The sequence below is a fragment of the Amblyomma mixtum genome, chromosome 10 (assembly GCF_055824585.1).
Source record: "Amblyomma mixtum isolate Tamu chromosome 10, ASM5582458v1, whole genome shotgun sequence".
Classification (NCBI taxonomy): domain Eukaryota; kingdom Metazoa; phylum Arthropoda; class Arachnida; order Ixodida; family Ixodidae; genus Amblyomma; species Amblyomma mixtum.
In genome coordinates this window covers 118,068,884-118,088,190 of record NC_143021.1, presented here as the reverse complement: position 1 = coordinate 118,088,190, position 19,307 = coordinate 118,068,884, and the positions used below count along the sequence as shown (strand labels likewise).

General features: G+C 49.0%; 1 protein-coding gene across 1 annotated transcript in view; it reads left to right on the top strand.

Moving 5' to 3' along the window:
* Nucleotides 1–19,307, top strand: part of LOC149326770 (uncharacterized) — a 249,310-nt gene that overhangs the window by 66,474 nt on the left and 163,529 nt on the right. Inside the window, exons 14-15 of the mRNA XM_089563716.1 lie at nt 472–571; nt 3,586–3,653. Of these exons, the coding sequence (XP_089419842.1) occupies nt 472–571; nt 3,586–3,653 (168 nt within the window). The remainder of the gene's footprint in view (nt 1–471; nt 572–3,585; nt 3,654–19,307) is intronic.

Here is a 19,307-nt window from a genome sequence, read left to right as displayed (position 1 = left end):
CGCGCGCGCAGTGCACAGTGCGCATTGAGTATACACAGCGTGAACCGAGACTTGGAAGAGTGAAAAAACAGGACTTCCTTCGTCCCGGTCTCAGTTCCCCCTGCGTCTACTCAATGGATTACCAACTCACCCAAACGTCCGTTTTAGTCTTACAGTGACCACTCGCATCCAGTACGGAACAGTAAATAAACATGTGTGGCTGGGCAAGCTATTTACGAGTATCTCCTCGTTTCGCGGGAATATATGTGCGATCGTGGAGTTTGTAAATGCGTTCGTGAATTTCGCCTATCTCGTATTGATGTCCCTTCGATCTTTTTTCTATCTTCTACCCTGTTCGCTCTGTTACCGTCGGCTACAGACCAGGCGCTCAATCCATTAGGTAGCCGGTTAACATCTTTTTCCTTCCTTCTTGGTTGTATTCTTTTTCCGAATACCTCCCCGTTGACGAGTGCTCCTCGTTGGCACGTGCAGGGAGATCGAGAAGCTGACGGGCCTGCTGAACGAGATCGAGATGGAAGTGCAAGAAGACGGCTCTCCGCTGCGCGCCACCCGGCGGCAGCTCCAGGAAAGGGTGCGTTTACTGGGCGGAGAAGGCACCGGAGAATGCGCACCTCTTAATTCGCCGGGCGTCCTGCTGGCCAGATACTTTGCGTTTCATGTCGGCGGTAGCGATAAGTACTTGTTTCTTCTTCTGCCTCAAATTTTAGGCTGACACACAACGTGTGATAGTTTAGGATAGACAGGTATAACTTTAAATGGAAACTGCATAGGTTTTAGATACCAACGAGCTTAAGAGGGCCTAATGTGTTAAACCTGCAGGTAAAGCATGCGAAGTTTTTTTGAGTTAGCACTTGAAATGGTGAAGCAATCTCCGATTAAAATCCGGACGCCCTTCAAGCTTCTCCGCACCGCACAACGCTAAGTGGGGGGCGCTTGACGTCGTCATCGAAGGTATCGGTACATCTCCAACGCAGAAACGCCTGCTTTGAAGGAAAAAAATCAAAGCAACCGAAGCCGAACCGTGCCGAGAGTTGTTTGGAAGCGTCTAATGAGTCAGGGCAGGGTGTGGTTGACGACAGCGGTAATTTGAAATCATACCTTCTGTGACGTCACGCTGAGTTTTTCTGCAATCCTCCGGTCCTTTAAGGAGAAGCGCAAAACTCCATCGTCGGTTACGTAACTATTTTATATGCTAGTGCAAAAACACTTGGCATGCTTTACTTACAGCCTACATAGATTTGCATCCTTGAATATTGCGAAGTTCTCAGAAAAGTGCAGCAGTTGCCCTTTAGTAAAGATGCCTGGGTGAAATTCGGTGGCAGAAACACCTGCGCCATGGTGCTCAAAGATTGCAGCGGACAAAGAAGAGAAGGAAGGACGCACTGCGCTGCGCCATTTCTCGTCTTCGTGCGTTGCGCTCTTTCGCCACTGTGCAAAAGTTCGTGCTGCTCTGCACGAGACCGATCATAGCGCGGATACGTCAAGAATTAGAAGAGAAAATCTTTATTCCTTTATTATTGGTTCGTGAGTAGTATAAATAACTCGGAATACGCCACTGCAACTTGCCTCAGATCACAGTTTTCCGCCCGTGAGTTATAATAGCGAATGCACAAAAAAAAAACAGCAGTAGCCTAGCCAGCAGTTCAAATTTCAATTTATACTCTGGATCCATCTGCGTAAGCCTTTGACAGTGCGTATTCTCATTCTTAGAATCCGGCCGGGGTGATGCGAGCAGCGGAGTCAATCGTTCTAAACACGCTGTGGAACCCCTGAGTAGGGCCTCTCTTCCCACATGCCTAATGTTTATGGGGATAATCCTGCCACGATTAACTTCTACTTTAAGCTGTAGCCTTACTTGAAATGTTGCTTTGTGCGAGTAAAGGGAAGGCGCAATAACTGCCTCACTTTTCAGTGCTGTTGTGACTCTACCCCCCCCCCCCCCCTTTGTGTCGGTGAAAATCGCTTAACATAGGGGTCTGAATATATTGACACCCTGCTACACTTTAGAACAGAAAGACATTTTATTCTCAGAATTTTTCTTCTTACTTGGTAATGCTTAATTCCTGTGTTCACGCATTATGGCATGCAGTTGGTAAGTCTGTTGAACGGTATTTCGAAAAGAATCGAATGGCCTCGTGCTGAATCATTTCAAGCCTTAGAATGGTAGTTTTAGTAAATTGTTCCCAAATAGCGCTTCGTATTCTAATTTGGGTCTGATTAACGATGAATAGGCTAAAAATTTCAAGTCTGAGGAGCATTCTTCAGTTTGTGCTTGAGGACGCAAAGCTTACAGAAACCTGATGTGCATGTGTTACTTATATGCTTATTCCAGCTTAGGTTGTTAATTATCGTCACGCCAAGATATTTTATCTAGTTACCTCAGAAAGCGTAAATGATGGAAGAGCGCAAGGGTACGGCAGTCTTTTCTTTTTACCGGTTAATTTCATAAATAAAGCTTTAGAGCACTTTTTTCATGTCCCACTGGTTACTCCAATCAAGAATAATCTTTAGGCTGCAATTGAGTAATACCTGGTCATCACAACAAGCAATTACATTAACTAAAACGCAGTCATCTGCAAAAGCCTTATTTAAACGATATGAGTTACTGCTTTGATAATATCCTTCAAACATGTAAGAAATAATAGGGGCCTAAGGACGCCTCCATGCGGGACACCAGAAGAGGCAGGAAGGTTATTTTAATGATAACCATCGATACTGACAAATTGTTTTCGGTTAAAGAAGTAAGATGAAGCCCAGTTAACTATACACTAGGGAAGACCAACTTGAAGCTCGTGAATTAGTCTAAAATGTGAGACAAGGTCAAATGCTTTACTGAAACCCACAGAAAGGATGTCAACGTGGCTTGATTCATGAAGGACAGATCCAAAACTATGAACAAAAGATGTTAACTGTGTTATTGTAGATTAGCCCTTCCTAAATTCATGTCGAACACTACAAACGACTTTATTCATAATCAAGAAAACAGCTGAGGTAGGTCCTTGGCGATGGCGTGTTCTTGCAATTTGCAATAGGCAGAAGTAAGAGATATGGGACAACAATTCAATATCAGTGAGGCATCCTTAGAAACAGGTGAAACAAGTGCAAGTTTCCGCTCTGAAGGAATCACAGCCGATGAAAAGAGATGCGCGAAAAAGGACGTACAAGAAACCCTGAAAGATTTCCGCCATACGGGTGCGAACAGGTGTTCATTTTATCAATGCAAAATATTAGTGCAGCACCTTTTTTACGAATCGAAACGAGTGGACCCTGATTTTTCGGTTCGTGATTTTGCTGCAAAAGCTGACATGTTGAGCATACCTTTCTTGCCAAAGAGCAGCAGGAGTGGAACACATTACGGACTTGTGTTTCGAGTACTCCGCCGACGAAATGCTTTCTTTTCAGTTGTATACGAATGCATGAACAAAATAATGTTTCTTCTGTTTGTTGTGCCAAGGGGCGGAGGTATCAAAGACGTATTCTTTCTGGTGGCCCCACCACTTGCTGTAGCATTGTGGGCAATTCAATAAATAAGTACATATGTTGGCCGCTGATCATCCGTGTTGGCCGCGGCTATTCTCTTCACAGGTCGCCACGCTTGAGAGGGAGAACAGACGCCAGAGACTGCGGCTGGCTGCCCACAGAAGCAGCCGAAGGTAAGCTGCGCAGCGGAGGAAACCCAAAATTGAGTCCTCTTACTTGTGCCACACTGCCGCTGTAAGATGGCCGTGGCGTCGAGGAACTTTGAGATTCTCGACGGTGATCGAATTGGAAGGAATTGTGCCGCAGTCTGCCTCATCATTTGGTTGATTGAAGTCTAAGGCTGTCCTGACTTTATTAGCGATTACTTTAGTAAGTACTTTGCAGGCAACGGACAGTAAGCTGATCTGCATGTAATTTTTCAAGTCCTTGACGTCTGCTTTCTTTTGGTTTGGTTTATGGAGTTTAACGTCCCAAAGCTACTCAGGCTATGAGGGACGCCGTAGTGGAGTGCTCCAGAAGTTTCGACCACCTGGGGTTGCTTTCCTTTCAAATAAGATAATATTAGCGTTCTTCCAAACTTCTGGCACGCTTGAGGTCACAAGGCATTGCGTATACAGGGTTGTTAGTTTTTCCATCATAATCTCCATTCCGTCCTTCAACAACATTCCGTCCGCTGTTACCTGATCCTCGCTAGCTGCTTTACCCCTTCGCATTGCTCCTAAGGATTTATTTACTTTCTCTTTCGTTACTGGTGGGATGTCCCACTGCTGTGCTCTACTGCCTCTCTCAGTAACAGTCTGATTGCAATCGCTACTGTATAGATTTGTGTAGAACTCATCGGCTACTTTAACTATCTTATCCATATTGCTTACGACATTGCCCTTGTTGTCGCTTAACGCATATGTCTGGTTTTTACCGATGCACAATTTCCTCTTCACCGCTTTTAGGCTGCCTTTGTTCTTCAGAGCATGCTCGATTTTCTCCATGTTAAACTTCCTTACGTCGGCTACCTTGTGCTTATTTATTAAATTTCATAGCTTTGCTTGTTCTGTTGTGTCTGCAGAGTTCGACGACCTCGTGCTTTCACGTTTCTTAATCAGATCTTTTGTCTGCTGAGATAGCTTTTCGGTATTTTGTTGCACCATCCTACCGCCTACTTCTACGGCGCACTCCGTAACGTTAGCTGTGAGATTATTGTTCATTGTTTCAACATTACGGTTGTCTTCCTCAGCCATATGTGCCCGGGATCAGCGAGACCTTGGCGCGCATCCTGCGTTCTTACGACGTCGAGGTGTCACATGTGCCGGCGAAGAAGTTGCGGCAAACTCTCGTGAACGTGAAAGACTGCCTGCCAAAGGAAAAGTTTCCGTGCGTAGTGTACAGTATACCGTGTAGAGACTGTCACCATGTGTATGTGGGTGAAAGTGGAAACTTTGTTAAAAGATTGAAGCAACACCAGTATGATGTTGAAAACAAGAAAGCTTCGTCAAATGCACTCGCCGAACATTCTGAAAGCATACAGCATGACATAGATTGGAGCAATGCGCGCATTTTAAAAACAGAAAAGAATCTCAAAAGCCGCCTATATCTGGAATCCTTAATCATTCAGACAACCGAACACACTCTTAATCGCACTGACGGGGCACTTCCTAGTGCATACGCCCGCTGCCTAGGGCACATTTTAAAGCATAAATAGCCAGCCTTTTCACGTCTGTACCTTTTTGTGAACAAGGCTCCAATGTGGGAGCCGAAACGTCGTTTAAAAGTGTTCATTTTTAATTTGGTCGGTGTTCTGCCTTCTTCTTCATGTACACCCCCGACCAGACGGGTTTCTGTCCAACCCTCGACTTCCTCAGTTAGAGTAGAATATCTGTTCTGCGCCGAAATTCTGAACTTCTCTACTGTCCCTCTTACTCGTTAATGGGCTTCCGCTTCACTAAATCCTTCCTTTTCCTCTTCAAATCTAAGCCAATACGAGACCTCACCATGCCATTCTGTCGTCACTACAACGTACCTTTCCTAGGACCACCACATCCTGCACGATATTTATTTATTTTTATTTATTTATTTATCAGTGTACCCAGAGTGCATGTACGCCTATAAAGTGGGGGCGAAGGAAAATACAAGGCAAGAGCGCAAGTGCAGGAATTACATCAACAATCAGAAATATGCAGCAATGGATACGACAGTTCCAATAGCACTATCAAGTCGAATCCATTTCCTGATACTTGGGTGAAAAAATGAGATTTTGAAGAGGTCTGTTCTACAGTATATTTCTTTCGCCGTGTTCCTGTGATCTGTACGCGACGAAATGTAATTGGGACTCAGCGTGTACCGACCGGGTTCATGCATGTTTTTGAATGGAAGATATTGGGAAAGAATTTCAGACTAAGGATTTTTCTTCGTGTCACAAGCGTGTCCCAGCCAAGACTGTCTTTTGCAGTTGTTACACTGAAGTTCATTGAGTAGTTGTTGAAAACAAAGCCGATTGCCATGTTCTGTACTCTTTCTAATTTCCAAATATTACTAACTGTCCATGCATCCCACACTGTGCACCCATATTCAAGTACAGACCGGACAGACGTCTTGTATAATAGTGCTTTTGTTTCGGCAAGGAATGTTTCGTGTTTCTGCGGATGAACCCTAAAACTCTGCAGGCTTTAGCTGCAGTGAAATCAATATGTCGATTCCATGCGAGATTGGCTGTTATGTAAACGCCTAGATATCTGTGCTCAGTCCATGATTTTAAATTTGTGTCATTAATATTTTAAGCATATTCATGAGATGTCTTTTTTCTAGTGATGCACATGTGTACTGTTTTGTTTATGTTTATTTGCATGTCCCATGTATCGCACCATACGACAACCCTATTTAAGTCTTCCTGTAATTGGATACAGTCATTTTGATTAGTAATTTGCCTGTACATCACACAATCACCCGTGAATAGTCGTGCACAAGAGGAAATACGATTACTTCTGTCATTCGCATAAATTAAAGATAACAATGGGCCCAGAACGGACCATTGCGATACACCATTACACACTCCTACACCATTCGACTGTTCTCCATTTGTAATCACCTGTTGGGTTCTTAAATTAAGATACTCTTTTCTCTATGTAACAACTGATTCATTTATGTTAACCATTACAGCTTTTCAAGCAACAGCGAGTGGGAAACAATATCAAACGCTTTTTTAAAGCCCAAGAACACACAGTCAACAACAATCTCTTGATCTAAAGCACCTGCTGTATCATGGGTTAATTCTGTAAGTTGGGTAATACAAAAAAAGTCGCCACGGAAACCGTGCTGTTGAGGATTCAGTAGAGAGTATTTATTTAAATGTTGCATGGTGCTTGCGTAAAACATATGGTCGAGAACTTTACAAGCGACACTTGTTAAAGAGACTGGTCAGTAATTGCTAACGATATTCTGTAGTAATTATGCCATAGTCGCCAGGCTGAGCGCATAGTATGAAGTCTATTTCATTTTAGTCTCACCATTGGGGCTCTTCCAAGTCCACTTCCCGTTCTTTCGTTTACGGAAGAAGGTATTCATGATGGGACAATTATTTATCTCTGCGAACTCTGGTAATAACTCTCCCCTGTTATTCCTGGAGCCTATGCCACAGTCGCCTACAGCCTGGTCTACCAGAAAGTTAGGTGGATGGGTGAGATCAAGAAGTTGGCGGGGACAGGGTGGCCGCAACTGGCAAAGGCAACTGGCAAGGGGGTTTGATTGGAGGGACATGGGAAAGACGTTTGACGTGCAGTGGGCATAACCAGCCTGATGATAATGATATTGACAATGTGCCGCAGCTACCAGAAAGTTAGGTGGATGGGTGAGATCAAGAAGTTTGCGGGGACAGGGTGGCCGCAACTGGCAAAGGCAACTGGCAAGGGGGTTTGATTGGAGGGACATGGGAAAGACGTTTGACGTGCAGTGGGCATAGCCAGCCTGATGATAATGATATTGACAATGTGCCGCAGCTACCAGAAAGTTAGGTGGATGGGTGAGATCAAGAAGTTGGCGGGGACAGGGTGGCCGCAACTGGCAAAGGCAACTGGCAAGGGGGTTTGATTGGAGGGACATGGGAAAGACGTTTGACGTGCAGTGGGCATAGCCAGCCTGATGATAATGATATTGACAATGTGCCGCAGCTACCAGAAAGTTAGGTGGATGGGTGAGATCAAGAAGTTTGCGGGGACAGGGTGGCCGCAACTGGCAAAGGCAACTGGCAAGGGGGTTTGATTGGAGGGACATGGGAAAGGCGTTTGACGTGCAGTGGGCATAGCCAGCCTGATGATAATGATATTGCCACGTATCATTGTAGTGTTCGTTCGCGCAAGGCCGCAGAAAAGGGGTGTTATCATTTTTGTTCGTGACACGAGAAGCGACCGGACTAATCTCGATTGTTCACAGCCATGAACAGCTTCGCCTACGTGTTTCTAGATTACTGTAGATGATCTTGTCCTGCTATCTGGAAGTTTCCTTGCCGGCTTTAAATTGAGCGATGCCGCGAGCGGAGGACATTCGTAGTTCGACGATTGACGAGCACGCGTGTTACTTACGCCGCTACCGTGTGATTCAGTTGTTTTGCGGGCGCAAGTCAGCCCAAATAAAGACCTTCGTTTGCAAGTCTTTCTGGTGTCTTCCTGACCGCTGGACTGCCGTCACTACAACGTGACATCTGGTGGAGGTGCTGGGTAGCCTCCCATGTTCCGGACACCCCCTACAAGTCGTGACGCCAGCCCTTTGAGTCATCTACCGCAGGACCTGAGTCCAGTCCACCGCGCAAGCCGACGCCTGCAAGGGGACGAACCTGAGTTCGGGATTCTGCCGGACCCTACCCGGAAGCGAAAGCCAGCAGCAACGTCTACCATGAGCTTGCCCCAGACGATAACTCCAATCATTCTTCAGCAGCCCCGGGTGCCACCAACCTTCGACGCTTCGCCTGGCGCCGACCCCGAAGAATGGCTGGAGCAGTTCGACCGTGTGGCTATCTTCAACAACTGGGACGATGCCACGAAACTTAGGTACGTGTTCTTCGCCTTGGAGGGACCAGCAAGAGTGTGGTTTGAGAATGAGGAAGCTAACCTCACGAACTGGGAAACCTTCAAGGAACAGCTTCTAAAGACCTTCACGAACGTTCTGCGAAAGGAGAGAGCTCAGCAGCTGCTACAGTCTCGCATACAACACCCAAACGAGACCGTTGCTGTGTACACTGAGGAAATGAAGCGTCTCTTCCGGCGTGCCGACGCAAACATGAAGGAAGAAGAAAAAGTAAAGCTGCTTATGCGAGGAGTTAAAGAGCAACTCTTTGCCGGCCTCGTACGGAATCCACCGAAAACCGTAGCGGAATTCGTCGAAGAGGCAGCCACCATGGAAAAAACTCTCGATGCCCGAGCCCGCCAGTACGACCGCCAGCAGCGCGTTTTCTCAGCCAGCTGCCTGGACACCGTTAACAACGATAACCTGCGGGAGGTTATACGACAAGTTGTGCGTGAAGAGCTCCAACGATTGCTGCCAACGGGAACGCAGCCGCAGCTTACTTCGCTCACCGACGTCATCCGGGACGAGGTTCAACAGGCCTTTGGTGTAGTGCCGACACCCACGCAGCCTCTGCAGCCCCCAGCCATGACTTACGCCGCAGCTGTGCGCCGTCCTGCACCTCGACGACGGGACCCAAGCCCCTATCGCCCTCAGCCAGCTGCGTTGGACCGCCGCCCACTCGCCCCAACCCGCCCCTCCTACGAACTACGCGCGCAGCCGAGGAAATGCGACGAGTGGAGAACTCCCGACCAGCGCCGCCCACTATGCTTCCACTGTGGCGAAGCCGGTCACGTCCTCCGGCACTGCCCGTACAGAAGACTGGGCATCCGAGGGTTCTCTTACGACGCTCCACGACCCCGACCCGGCCAGCGCCCAGCCGAAATCGAGGAGTTTTTGCGTCGGGAAGAATACTCATCGCCCAGCCGCCTATCACGTTTCCCGTCGCCATCGTCCCCGCGCTTTGTATCTCCTAGCCGAGGTTACGCCGTGCGTGGACGCTCCCCCAGCCCCCGAAGGTTAAACTAAATAAAGCAGCCTCTGGAGGTGAGGTTGCTTCTAAGCGCAATGACAAAGATCCTTCATCGACGAGTACTCAAGACCATGCCTCAACTACGACGACAACACCGACGACGACAACACCGACGACGACGACACCGACGACGACGACGCGGCCAGACTTAAAGCTTTTACCGCTGCCCAGTGAAGTAACGTCGCAGTACGCCCACCGCAGCCTCACTACTCGACGAAGCCGAGATCGGACACCGAAGACAACGTACAATACGAGAACGCGAACAAGTGACCTTGAAGTTACGGTCGACGGTCACGCTGTTACTGCCTTGGTGGACACGGGAGCTGACTACTCTGTCATGAGTGGACCATTCGCTGTCCGACTCAGAAAGGTAACAACAACCTGGGATGGCCCGCTCATCCGCACCGCAGGTGGCAACCTGATTACGCCGTCAGGACGCTGCACCGCGAGAGTTACTGTAAATGGGAGAACCTATGCGACAACCTTCCTGATCCTACAGCAATGCTCCAGAGACGTGATTTTGGGAATGGACTTCCTGAACGAACATCGGGCGATCATCGACCTTCGAAATAAGTCGATCAAGCTTTCCACGGAAAAAGCCATACCTGTTGCGACGAGCGCGACTCATCACGTTGCCTTAAACGTCCTCGATGAAGCATTGAGCGTGCCGCCCCGATCAAGTGTTCTCGTCGGCATAGGTACTGGAGACATCGAAAATGCCGAAGGCGTTATCGAGGGGAACACCTAGTTACTCTTGGATCGAGGATTGGGCGTCGCGAGGGGAGTCGCCGAAATCCGAAATGGCCAAGCCCAGGTGTTGCTAACCAACTTCACCGAAGAATACCGGCATCTAAACAAAGGTACGACGATCGCTTTCCTCGACGAGCTGGCAGACATCAGAGACGTATTCGCCCTACCCGACCAACCCTCAGAACTATCTGAACAAGGCCATCAACCCAGTTTCGACATCAACCCGGCATTACCCCGGAGCAGACAAGACCAAATACGCAGTCTTCTTCAAAGGTACACCGACTGCTTCTCATCAGCATCGAATGTGCGACGAACCCGGCTTGCCAAGCACCGCATTGTCACAGACGAACACGCACGACCACTGCGACAGAGCCCCTACCGCGTATCGCCGCTAGAACGCCAATCTATCCGCAAGCAAGTTGAGGAAATGCTTCGTGACGACGTCATCCAGCCATCGAGGAGCCCCTGGGCAGCACCGGTCGTCCTAGTGAAAAAGAAAGACGGCACCCTTCGCTTTTGCGTCGATTACCGCCGCCTGAATAACATTACGAAGAAGGATGTCTACCCCCTCCCCCGCATCGACGATACACTGGACCGGCTGTGCAACGCTAAGTACTTCTCATCGATGGACCTGAAGAGCGGCTACTGGCAAATTGAAGTCGACGAAAGAGATCGCGAGAAGACTGCGTTCATCACGCCAGACGGACTCTTCGAGTTCAAGGTGATGCCATTCGGCCTCTGCTCTGCCCCAGCGACGTTCCAGCGAGTAATGGATACGGTGCTCGCAGGCTTGAAGTGGCAAATTTGCCTAGTCTACTTAGATGACGTGGTTGTCTTCTCCTCAAGCTTTGAAGACCACATCAGAAGGCTTCGGATAGTGCTGGAAACGATCAAGTCTTCAGGCCTGACACTGAAACCAGAGAAGTGCCACTTCGCCTACGAGGAGCTGCTGTTCCTTGGTCACGTCGTAAGCAAGGATGGAGTTCGCCCAGACCCCAAGAAGACGGCTGCGATCGCAGAGTTTCCACAGCCTAATGACAAGAAGGCTATACGCAGATTCCTTGGATTGTGCGCTTATTACCGGCGATTCGTCAAGAACTTTTCGCGCATCGCTGAACCTTTGACCCAACTTACCAAGGCTGTCGTGCCTTTTAAATGGGAAAGGCCGCAAGAGGAAGCTTTCAACGAGCTGAAGCGCCGCTTACAGTCCCCTCCTGTGCTTGGGCACTTTGATGAAAACGCCGAAACCGAAGTTCATACCGATGCAAGCGGGGTGGGCTTAGGAGCGGTCCTCGTTCAGAAAAGTGGCAGACAGGAGAAAGTTATCGCGTACGCTAGCCGTTCACTGTCGAGAGCCGAAGCCAACTATTCGACGACAGAGAAAGAATGTCTCGCCATTATTTGGGCCACGTCCAAGTTTCGCCCCTACCTATACGGACGACCATTCAAGGTTGTGAGCGATCACCATGCTCTGTGCTGGTTGGCCAATTTGAAAGATCCCTCCGGCCGCCTTGCTCGTTGGAGCCTGCGTCTTCAAGAATTCGACATAACTATAGTCTACAAATCTGGCCGCAAGCATTCCGATGCAGACTGCCTATCGCGAGCCCCCGTAGACGCAGCACCGGAAGAGGAAGACGACGACGCTTTCTTAGGACCGGTAAGCGCCAGCAGTTCTGCGCAGCAGCAGCGCTCGGATCCTGAGTTGCAAAGCCTAGTTGATTATTTGAAAGACAAGACCGCATCGCCTCCCCGGGGGTTCAAGCGCCAACTGTCGTCCTTCGTCCTTCACAATAATGTCCTTCTGAAGAAGAACTTCGCGCCCAATAGGACAGTGCATCTTCTTGTCGTGCCCAAAAATCTCAGGCAAGAAATTATGCAGGCATGTCATGACGAGACGACTACAGGGCATCTCGGGATTGCTCGCACGTTGCACCGCATCCAGGAGAAGTACTATTGGCCGCGGCTAGCTACCGACGTTTCCCATTACGTGAAAACGTGCCGTGAGTGTCAGCGACGCAAAACGCCTCCGACTAGACCAGCCGGACTCCTGAACCCCATACCACCGCCAACTAAGCCCTTTCAGCAAATCGGGATGGACCTCCTCGGCCCCTTTCCAACTTCATCATCAGGTAACAAATGGATCATCGTGGCCACCGACTACATGACCCGATATGCCGAAGCAAAAGCGTTGCCTAATGGTACTGCAACAGAAGTCGCAAAATTTTTTGTCGAACAAATTCTCCTGCGGCACGGCGCCCCCGAAGTGCTCATCACAGACAGAGGGACGGCATTTACAGCGGAGCTGACGCAAGCCATTTTAAAGTACAGCCAGACAAGCCATCGGAGGACAACTGCCTATCATCCGCAAACCAACGGACTCACAGAGCGTCTGAACAAGACCATCGCAGACATGCTCTCCATGTACATCGACGCCGAACACAAGACGTGGGACTCTATTCTGCCCTACGTGATCTTTGCCTATAATACTGCCGCCCAGGAGACAACCAGGTTTACTCCATTCCAGCTAGTATACGGCAGGAAGCCCACAACAACACTCGACGCAATGCTGCCGCACGTTTCCGACGAATACAACCTCGACGTCGCCGCCTACCTTCATCGCGCCGAGGAAGCCCGAAGACTTGCGCGGCTTCGCATTCAAGACCAGCAGTACACCGACGCCCGACGCTACAATCTGCGCCGACGAGACACGCATTACAAGCCAGGTGATCGGGTTTGGATATGGACGCCAGTTCGCCGCCGTGGATTGAGCGAAAAGTTGCTGCGACGCTACTTTGGCCCGTACAGGGTTCTCCGTCGCATCGGTGACCTCGACTACGAAGTCATCCCCGACGGCACGACAGCATCTCAGCGACGCCGCCCACGCCCGGAAGTCGTACATGTCGTACGCCTGAAGCCATATTATGAACGCTAAAGGACTCGAAGTTTCGTTCTCCGTGTTTATTTTCATTTTAAAGCATCGAGACGATGCTTCTTTGGAAGGGGGGTAATGCCACGTATCATTGTAGTGTTCGTTCGCGCAAGGCCGCAGAAAAGGGGTGTTATCATTTTTGTTCGTGACGCGAGAAGCGACCGGACTAATCTCGATTGTTCACAGCCATGAACAGCTTCGCCTACGTGTTTCTAGATTACTGTAGATGATCTTGTCCTGCTATCTGGAAGTTTCCTTGCCGGCTTTAAATTGAGCGATGCCGCGAGCGGAGGACATTCGTAGTTCGACGATTGACGAGCACGCGTGTTACTTACGCCGCTACCGTGTGATTCAGTTGTTTTGCGGGCGCAAGTCAGCCCAAATAAAGAGCTTCGTTTGCAAGTCTTTCTGGTGTCTTCCTGACCGCTGGACTGCCGTCACTACAACGTGACAGTATTGACAATGTGCCGCAGCTACTCGGCGAACTCTATCGGCGTCGGGAGATTCCTTTATCTCAAAGTTAGCGGTTGTTGTGCCGCCATGCCCGCGAAAAATTGGGCAAGCATGCAAACAACCAGCCCCCAAATTTGATTTGATTTGATCTATTTCCGAAAACAAGGAGGTACAAGGTTGCGGATGGTAGGATAAGATAGGATAGGAAAGACATTTATTGCTCTATGAAGGTCTTGTGCTAGTAGTAGACGAGAAAGAAGAGATCCATCTTCCTTCTTCTCATAGGATCGGTGCCCCTATTCCAGGGCTCCGCTGGGCTTCGCTGCTCGTTGGGCGTGCTGGATCAGACCTTGTTGGCAACCCAGATCGCCGCTGGAGAGCCGGCTCCCACTATTCTGCACTCGGTTCTTTACGAAAGCTGTCGTTCTTAGTGCATTAGTGATGTGGTACAACGATGGTTTGCTGCCACACCACGGGCAAGTGTGCCGATATTGCGTGGGGTAAATCTTTCTAAGGATGTGCAGGTTTGGGAATGTTCCTGTCTGCAGTCTTCGCCAGTAGACTGCCTCTTGTTAATGATTTAGAAGACGATGAGGCGGCGGATAGCGGATCTGTACCCCCTTATAGTAGTTGAGAATGTCTGAGTACGTAGGGCCGACTCGGTCGGGTAGATCGTCCGATTGGGAGGAAGCTTGGCTCATATACCCTCGAGCTATCTCGTCGGCGCTTTCGTTCCCCGCTATGCCCATGTGTCCTGGCACCCAGTAAATATTGTGTGACTTTTGGTGGGATCGCGCTCTGGAGGAGCCGGAGCGCAGCGCGACCTATGCGGCCGTTCATGTAGTTACGGCACACTTCTCTCGAATCTGTAAGGATGGTAAAGGACGTGTTGCTTCGATAACCGTCTACCGCCGCTAGAGCAACGGCCAGCTCCTCCCCTTCAGTTAACGTGCAATCCCTGTCTGAGGTCCCAGCTAATTCCTTTAGGTTGGAATCTACAGCTACCGCCACTGCGCTGTTATGTGAGCTTCTTGTATATGGAGCCGCGTCCGTGTATACCGTTGTGGATTTTGTAGCTATATTTTGTTGTACATACTTCGCCCGGGCTGCCCTACGGGCCGCATGCAAGTTGGGGTCCATGTTCCGGGGAATGGAGCGAACCTTTAGCGTCGGGCGAATTGCGTCCGGTATGCTCGCAGTACGATTCTAGATTTCCGCAGTTCCGCCTAGCACCAGTCACTTAAGAAGCGAGCGCCCCGTAGGAGTCTGCTGAAGCCTGGCTAACTGTGTGACCAGTTGGGCTTCTTTGATTCTCTTCGAAGGTGTTGTGAATTCCAAGAGCTAGCAGTTTTGTGTTGGAGGTGTTCATTGGTAGATGCAGGGCTCTCTTGTAAGCTTTGCGGAGTATGGTATCTGCATTATCCACTTCTCCTTTGTTGAGGTTGAAGTACGGGAGGTCGTAACCCACGCGACTGACCACAAGGCTCTGAACCAGGCGCAGGGTATCCTCCTCTCGCATGCCGCTTCGCTTCTGCGACACGCGCGTGGTCATTCTGGCGACCTGAGTGGTCGATTGCTTGAGAAGGCCGACCGTATGGCCGCATCGCTGGTTGTTCTGCAGCCACATTCCCAGGACTCGTATCTTGCCTCGTTCGGGAATTAGCTGTCCTTCGAGGTAGACATTGAGGGACCCTTCCTTGTGTTTCCCTTTGTGGACTCGCAGGAGTTCGGATTTTTCGGTGGAGCAGGCGAGGCCTCGTGAACTGACATATTCTTCCACGCAGGTAGCCACTGCTTGCAGTCGTTCTTCTTTCTGGCCGAGCGACCCGGAGGTGACCCAGACCGTGATGTCGTCAGCGTACATGGCTTGCTGTATGCCTTCGATCTTCTCGAGTTGTCTCGCGAGTCCGATCATGTCCACGTTTAAAAGTAGTGGCGAGATGACGGACCCTTGATGTGTGCCTTTGTTGGGGGTCGAAAATTTATCACTGCGAAGGTCTCCGAGCCCAACCGTTGCAGTTCGGTTGGAGAGAAAGGCCTTCACGTAGCTGTGACTATTCTCGCCGCAGTGGAGGTTGTCGAGTCCTTCCATTACAGCCGCGTGGCTAACGTTGTCAAATGCCCCTTTGATGTCGAGGGCCATAACCGCGTTCTCGCCTACGCTCGAGACGTCGGGGATGACTTCCTCTTTTAGTTGTATGAGGACGTCCTGGGTGGAGAGGTGGGCTCGGAAGCTGCACATACTGTGGTGGTAGAGGTCCTCCTCTTTCATGTAATTTTGGAGCCTCCGAGTAACGACTCGCTCGTAGAGCTTGCCTAGGCAGGAGGTGAGTGAGATAGGTCGGTGATTTTCGATCTGGAGTTTCTTACCCGGTTTCGGGATCATTACGACCTCTGTATGCTTCCACTCTTCAGGACGAAAACAAGGGTAAAAAGCCACAAAGAACGGAGCTGAACAAAGTGAACTTAGGATGTTTATTTTTTACAGTAATATTAAATGTTCGAAAAGCCAATATTTTTCTTTTTAACAAATTGTAGTAGTACTCATGCACGTTTGAGCAAACACTTGTCGGGTGTATATGTGTGACTGGCAACATTGAAACAGTTCAGAAGAGCTGCATTTTTTAAGCGAGTTGGTGCTTGATACTTTTTGAAAAAATTGCGTACACACAATATAAGATAAGAAAAGAGACGCACACAGGTACAAACTTCGAATAGATTTCATCGTGATCGGCAGGAATATGTATGCTTTCACAATCAGAATGATCATTTAGTCACGACAAGTGCAAACCCTTCAATGCCACATGTTCCGAAAACCGAATGCGACTCTATCAGTTCCCTATCCAAGAATTACAATTCTTTATCTAGTAGTGCTACTGACGCAGCACTAACGCAACCGGGGCCATATCTGAGTATTTCCCTCGCCTCGACAATCTATCGGCTCAGCTGATTCCTGCGTGAGTACAAAACCTGGCAACCATGAAAGATGGGACTGCACCCTTTGCACGAACTACAGCGCTCTGTCATGCGTCCATTACAGCCTTGCGCTACCTTGTAATAGCATTCGCCGAGACGCTCATTTGCGCATCTGCCAGTTTGACTGCAAGGTGCATGACAAACCATCAGGACCAGAGACACTCGCGAACATAGTGGCCCACATGGAGCGTCGAGTGTTAGCGCATATACTATTGCGAGGTGTGCTGGCGAACTTGACCGAGGCCAATTGATAAATGTGCAACGTCTGAAAGTCGACGTTTAAAACCGTGTTTTTCGCGGCTGTTGCCTCGAAACACGACGCCGATTCAAAAATTTGAAAAACTGGCCGGACCTTCGAAGTCGACGGCGTTCAATTTCGAAGTACATTTTTGCAATTTATTCTTTATTCGATTTCCCTCCTCAGCGCGAATAAAGAGGCAGCAAAGGGGGGGGGGGGGGGTTGCAAGGCTGAGGAAACCATATTTGCAGTGATATGACACGTCTGCTTTTGAAGATTTTTCCAATCGTGGAAGTTACGAAAAACAAGTAAAAGTAGTTTTAATACTCTGTTTCAGTTAACCGTCTTGTAGTTACACCATCGCACATCTGAACTGACGCCCTAGGCAACTGCGCATGCTGCAGCAACACATCTTTGGCGGCTGTTGAAATAAATGTCTGTAGAAGTTACAAATAAACCCTCTATATTGTCCGTTTACAACAGAGAAAAGTATACAACAGCTATATCTTACCGGTACTCACCTATGGGGCAGAAACATGGAGGCTAACAAAGAGGGTTCAGCTTAAGTTAAGGACAACGCAGCGAGCTATGGAAAGAAAAATGATAGGTGTAACGTTAAGAGATCGGAAGAGGGCGGAGTGGGTGAGGGAACAAACGCGGGTTAATGACATCATAGTTGAAATCAGGAGGAAGAAGTGGGCTTGGGCAGGGCATGTAATGCGAAGGAAAGATAACCGGTGGTCCTTAAGGGTAACGGAGTGGATTCCAAGAGTAAGGCAAACGTATAGCAGGAGGAGGCAGAAAGTTAGGTGGGCGGATGAGATTATGAAATTTGCGGGGACACAGTGGCCGCAATTGGCGAAGCACAGGGTTTAGTTGGAGAGACATGGGTGAGGCCTTTGCCCTGCAGTGGGTGTAGTCAGGCGGGTGATGATGATGATTGTCTGTTTACTTATCTGACGAAAACTAGGTTAGGCATACATAAAGCCCAGCCAGCACAAGTGTCAATCAAGGCCAACACAGAAAAGTTAATAGAGAACGCGCGTCACCAAAAGACAGCTGTCGACAAGGATGTAATGTAGTGTAAGCAATGCTCGAAAAAAAAAGTGCAGCTTGTTGCAGCAATCTTTAAACGAAATTTGGCAGTCTTGAAGGAAAGCCTTAACGCCTCGAAAAATACCAACAAGTATCAATCTGAAGAACACATCACGAGCTAGTTGGTTTTCCATCACAACGAAAACAGCGCAAACTTCACGAAAGACGCAGAAACAGCGCCTGTGTCTTGTCTCCCCTTTCTGCGTCGTTCGTGAGGTTTGCGCTGTTTTCGTGCGAAGTATCAATCGCAAAGTACACAAGGGAGGGAAAACCTCAGGGTGCTTGCCAACGTTTCGACAAGAGGAGGTACCTCCATCTGGGCAAAGCGTTCACCATCGGCGGGGTTTAAATAGTGTCGTCCCTCCCAGAGGAACAAGTATAGTGTGTTAGTGTGTGATCACTGCGCAATGCTTGGACCTTTGTGCCGGCAATGTAGCGGGTTGTCGAAGGACATGAGAACGTGTTAAGTAATGAGCGATCATTATCGATTTCCGTCGCTCTCTGACCGCGTTAGATGACTGCGCATGCGTGAACTCTTCGTAACTTTTCTACACTTCGCTACTCGCGACTAACGAAGGCAGCATGACACTGTCCGCATTGGATCATTCTTTGTTGCACACGGCTGACGTCGCTATTCCTGGAAATGCGCATCGTATCCACCGCCGTAAGACCCGGAGTTTAATGCCAATCCGTTTTTGCTGAAAATATTATTATTTGAGTTTCAAAACTTGATTGAAATATCTTTCGCTGTGTGCTGTGTGCTCTTTGCTGGAAAAAGCCCAGTATGGAGTCCAAAATCAAAGTCCAAAATCGCAGAGCCCTTTTTTGCGATGTGATATGCAAAGAGGACGCCAGCTCGCTTAAGGGAGCTAATACCGTTATCCCGTCGTACCCTTAAGGCAGACCGCATTTTTCTCTGGCACTCCGCTGCCTGTACTGGGGAACAGTGTCTCCTGAGTGAAGTTATGTTGTCTCCGGTTGCAGTAAACTGCAAAACTTCGCCGCACTTCCTTTGCATCGCCAGCTGTATTAGGCTGGTTCCCCGGTTTCGTGCTGTCGTCCCGTCTGCCCGCCGCTCCAAACGATAGACACCAGTCCCAACCCCCCGGCGAAGGCCTACTTGGGCAACGGAATTCAAAGCGGCGCCTCCAGCCAAGCTCCTGATAGATAGTGATCAAAAGAGAACTGCGCGAAGACGACGGGACAAAAGAAGGCACGAAAACACACACACATAGCGCTTTGTGTGTGTGTGTATTCGTGCCTTCTTTTGTCACATCGTTTTTGCGCAGTTCTGTTTTGTTCTAACC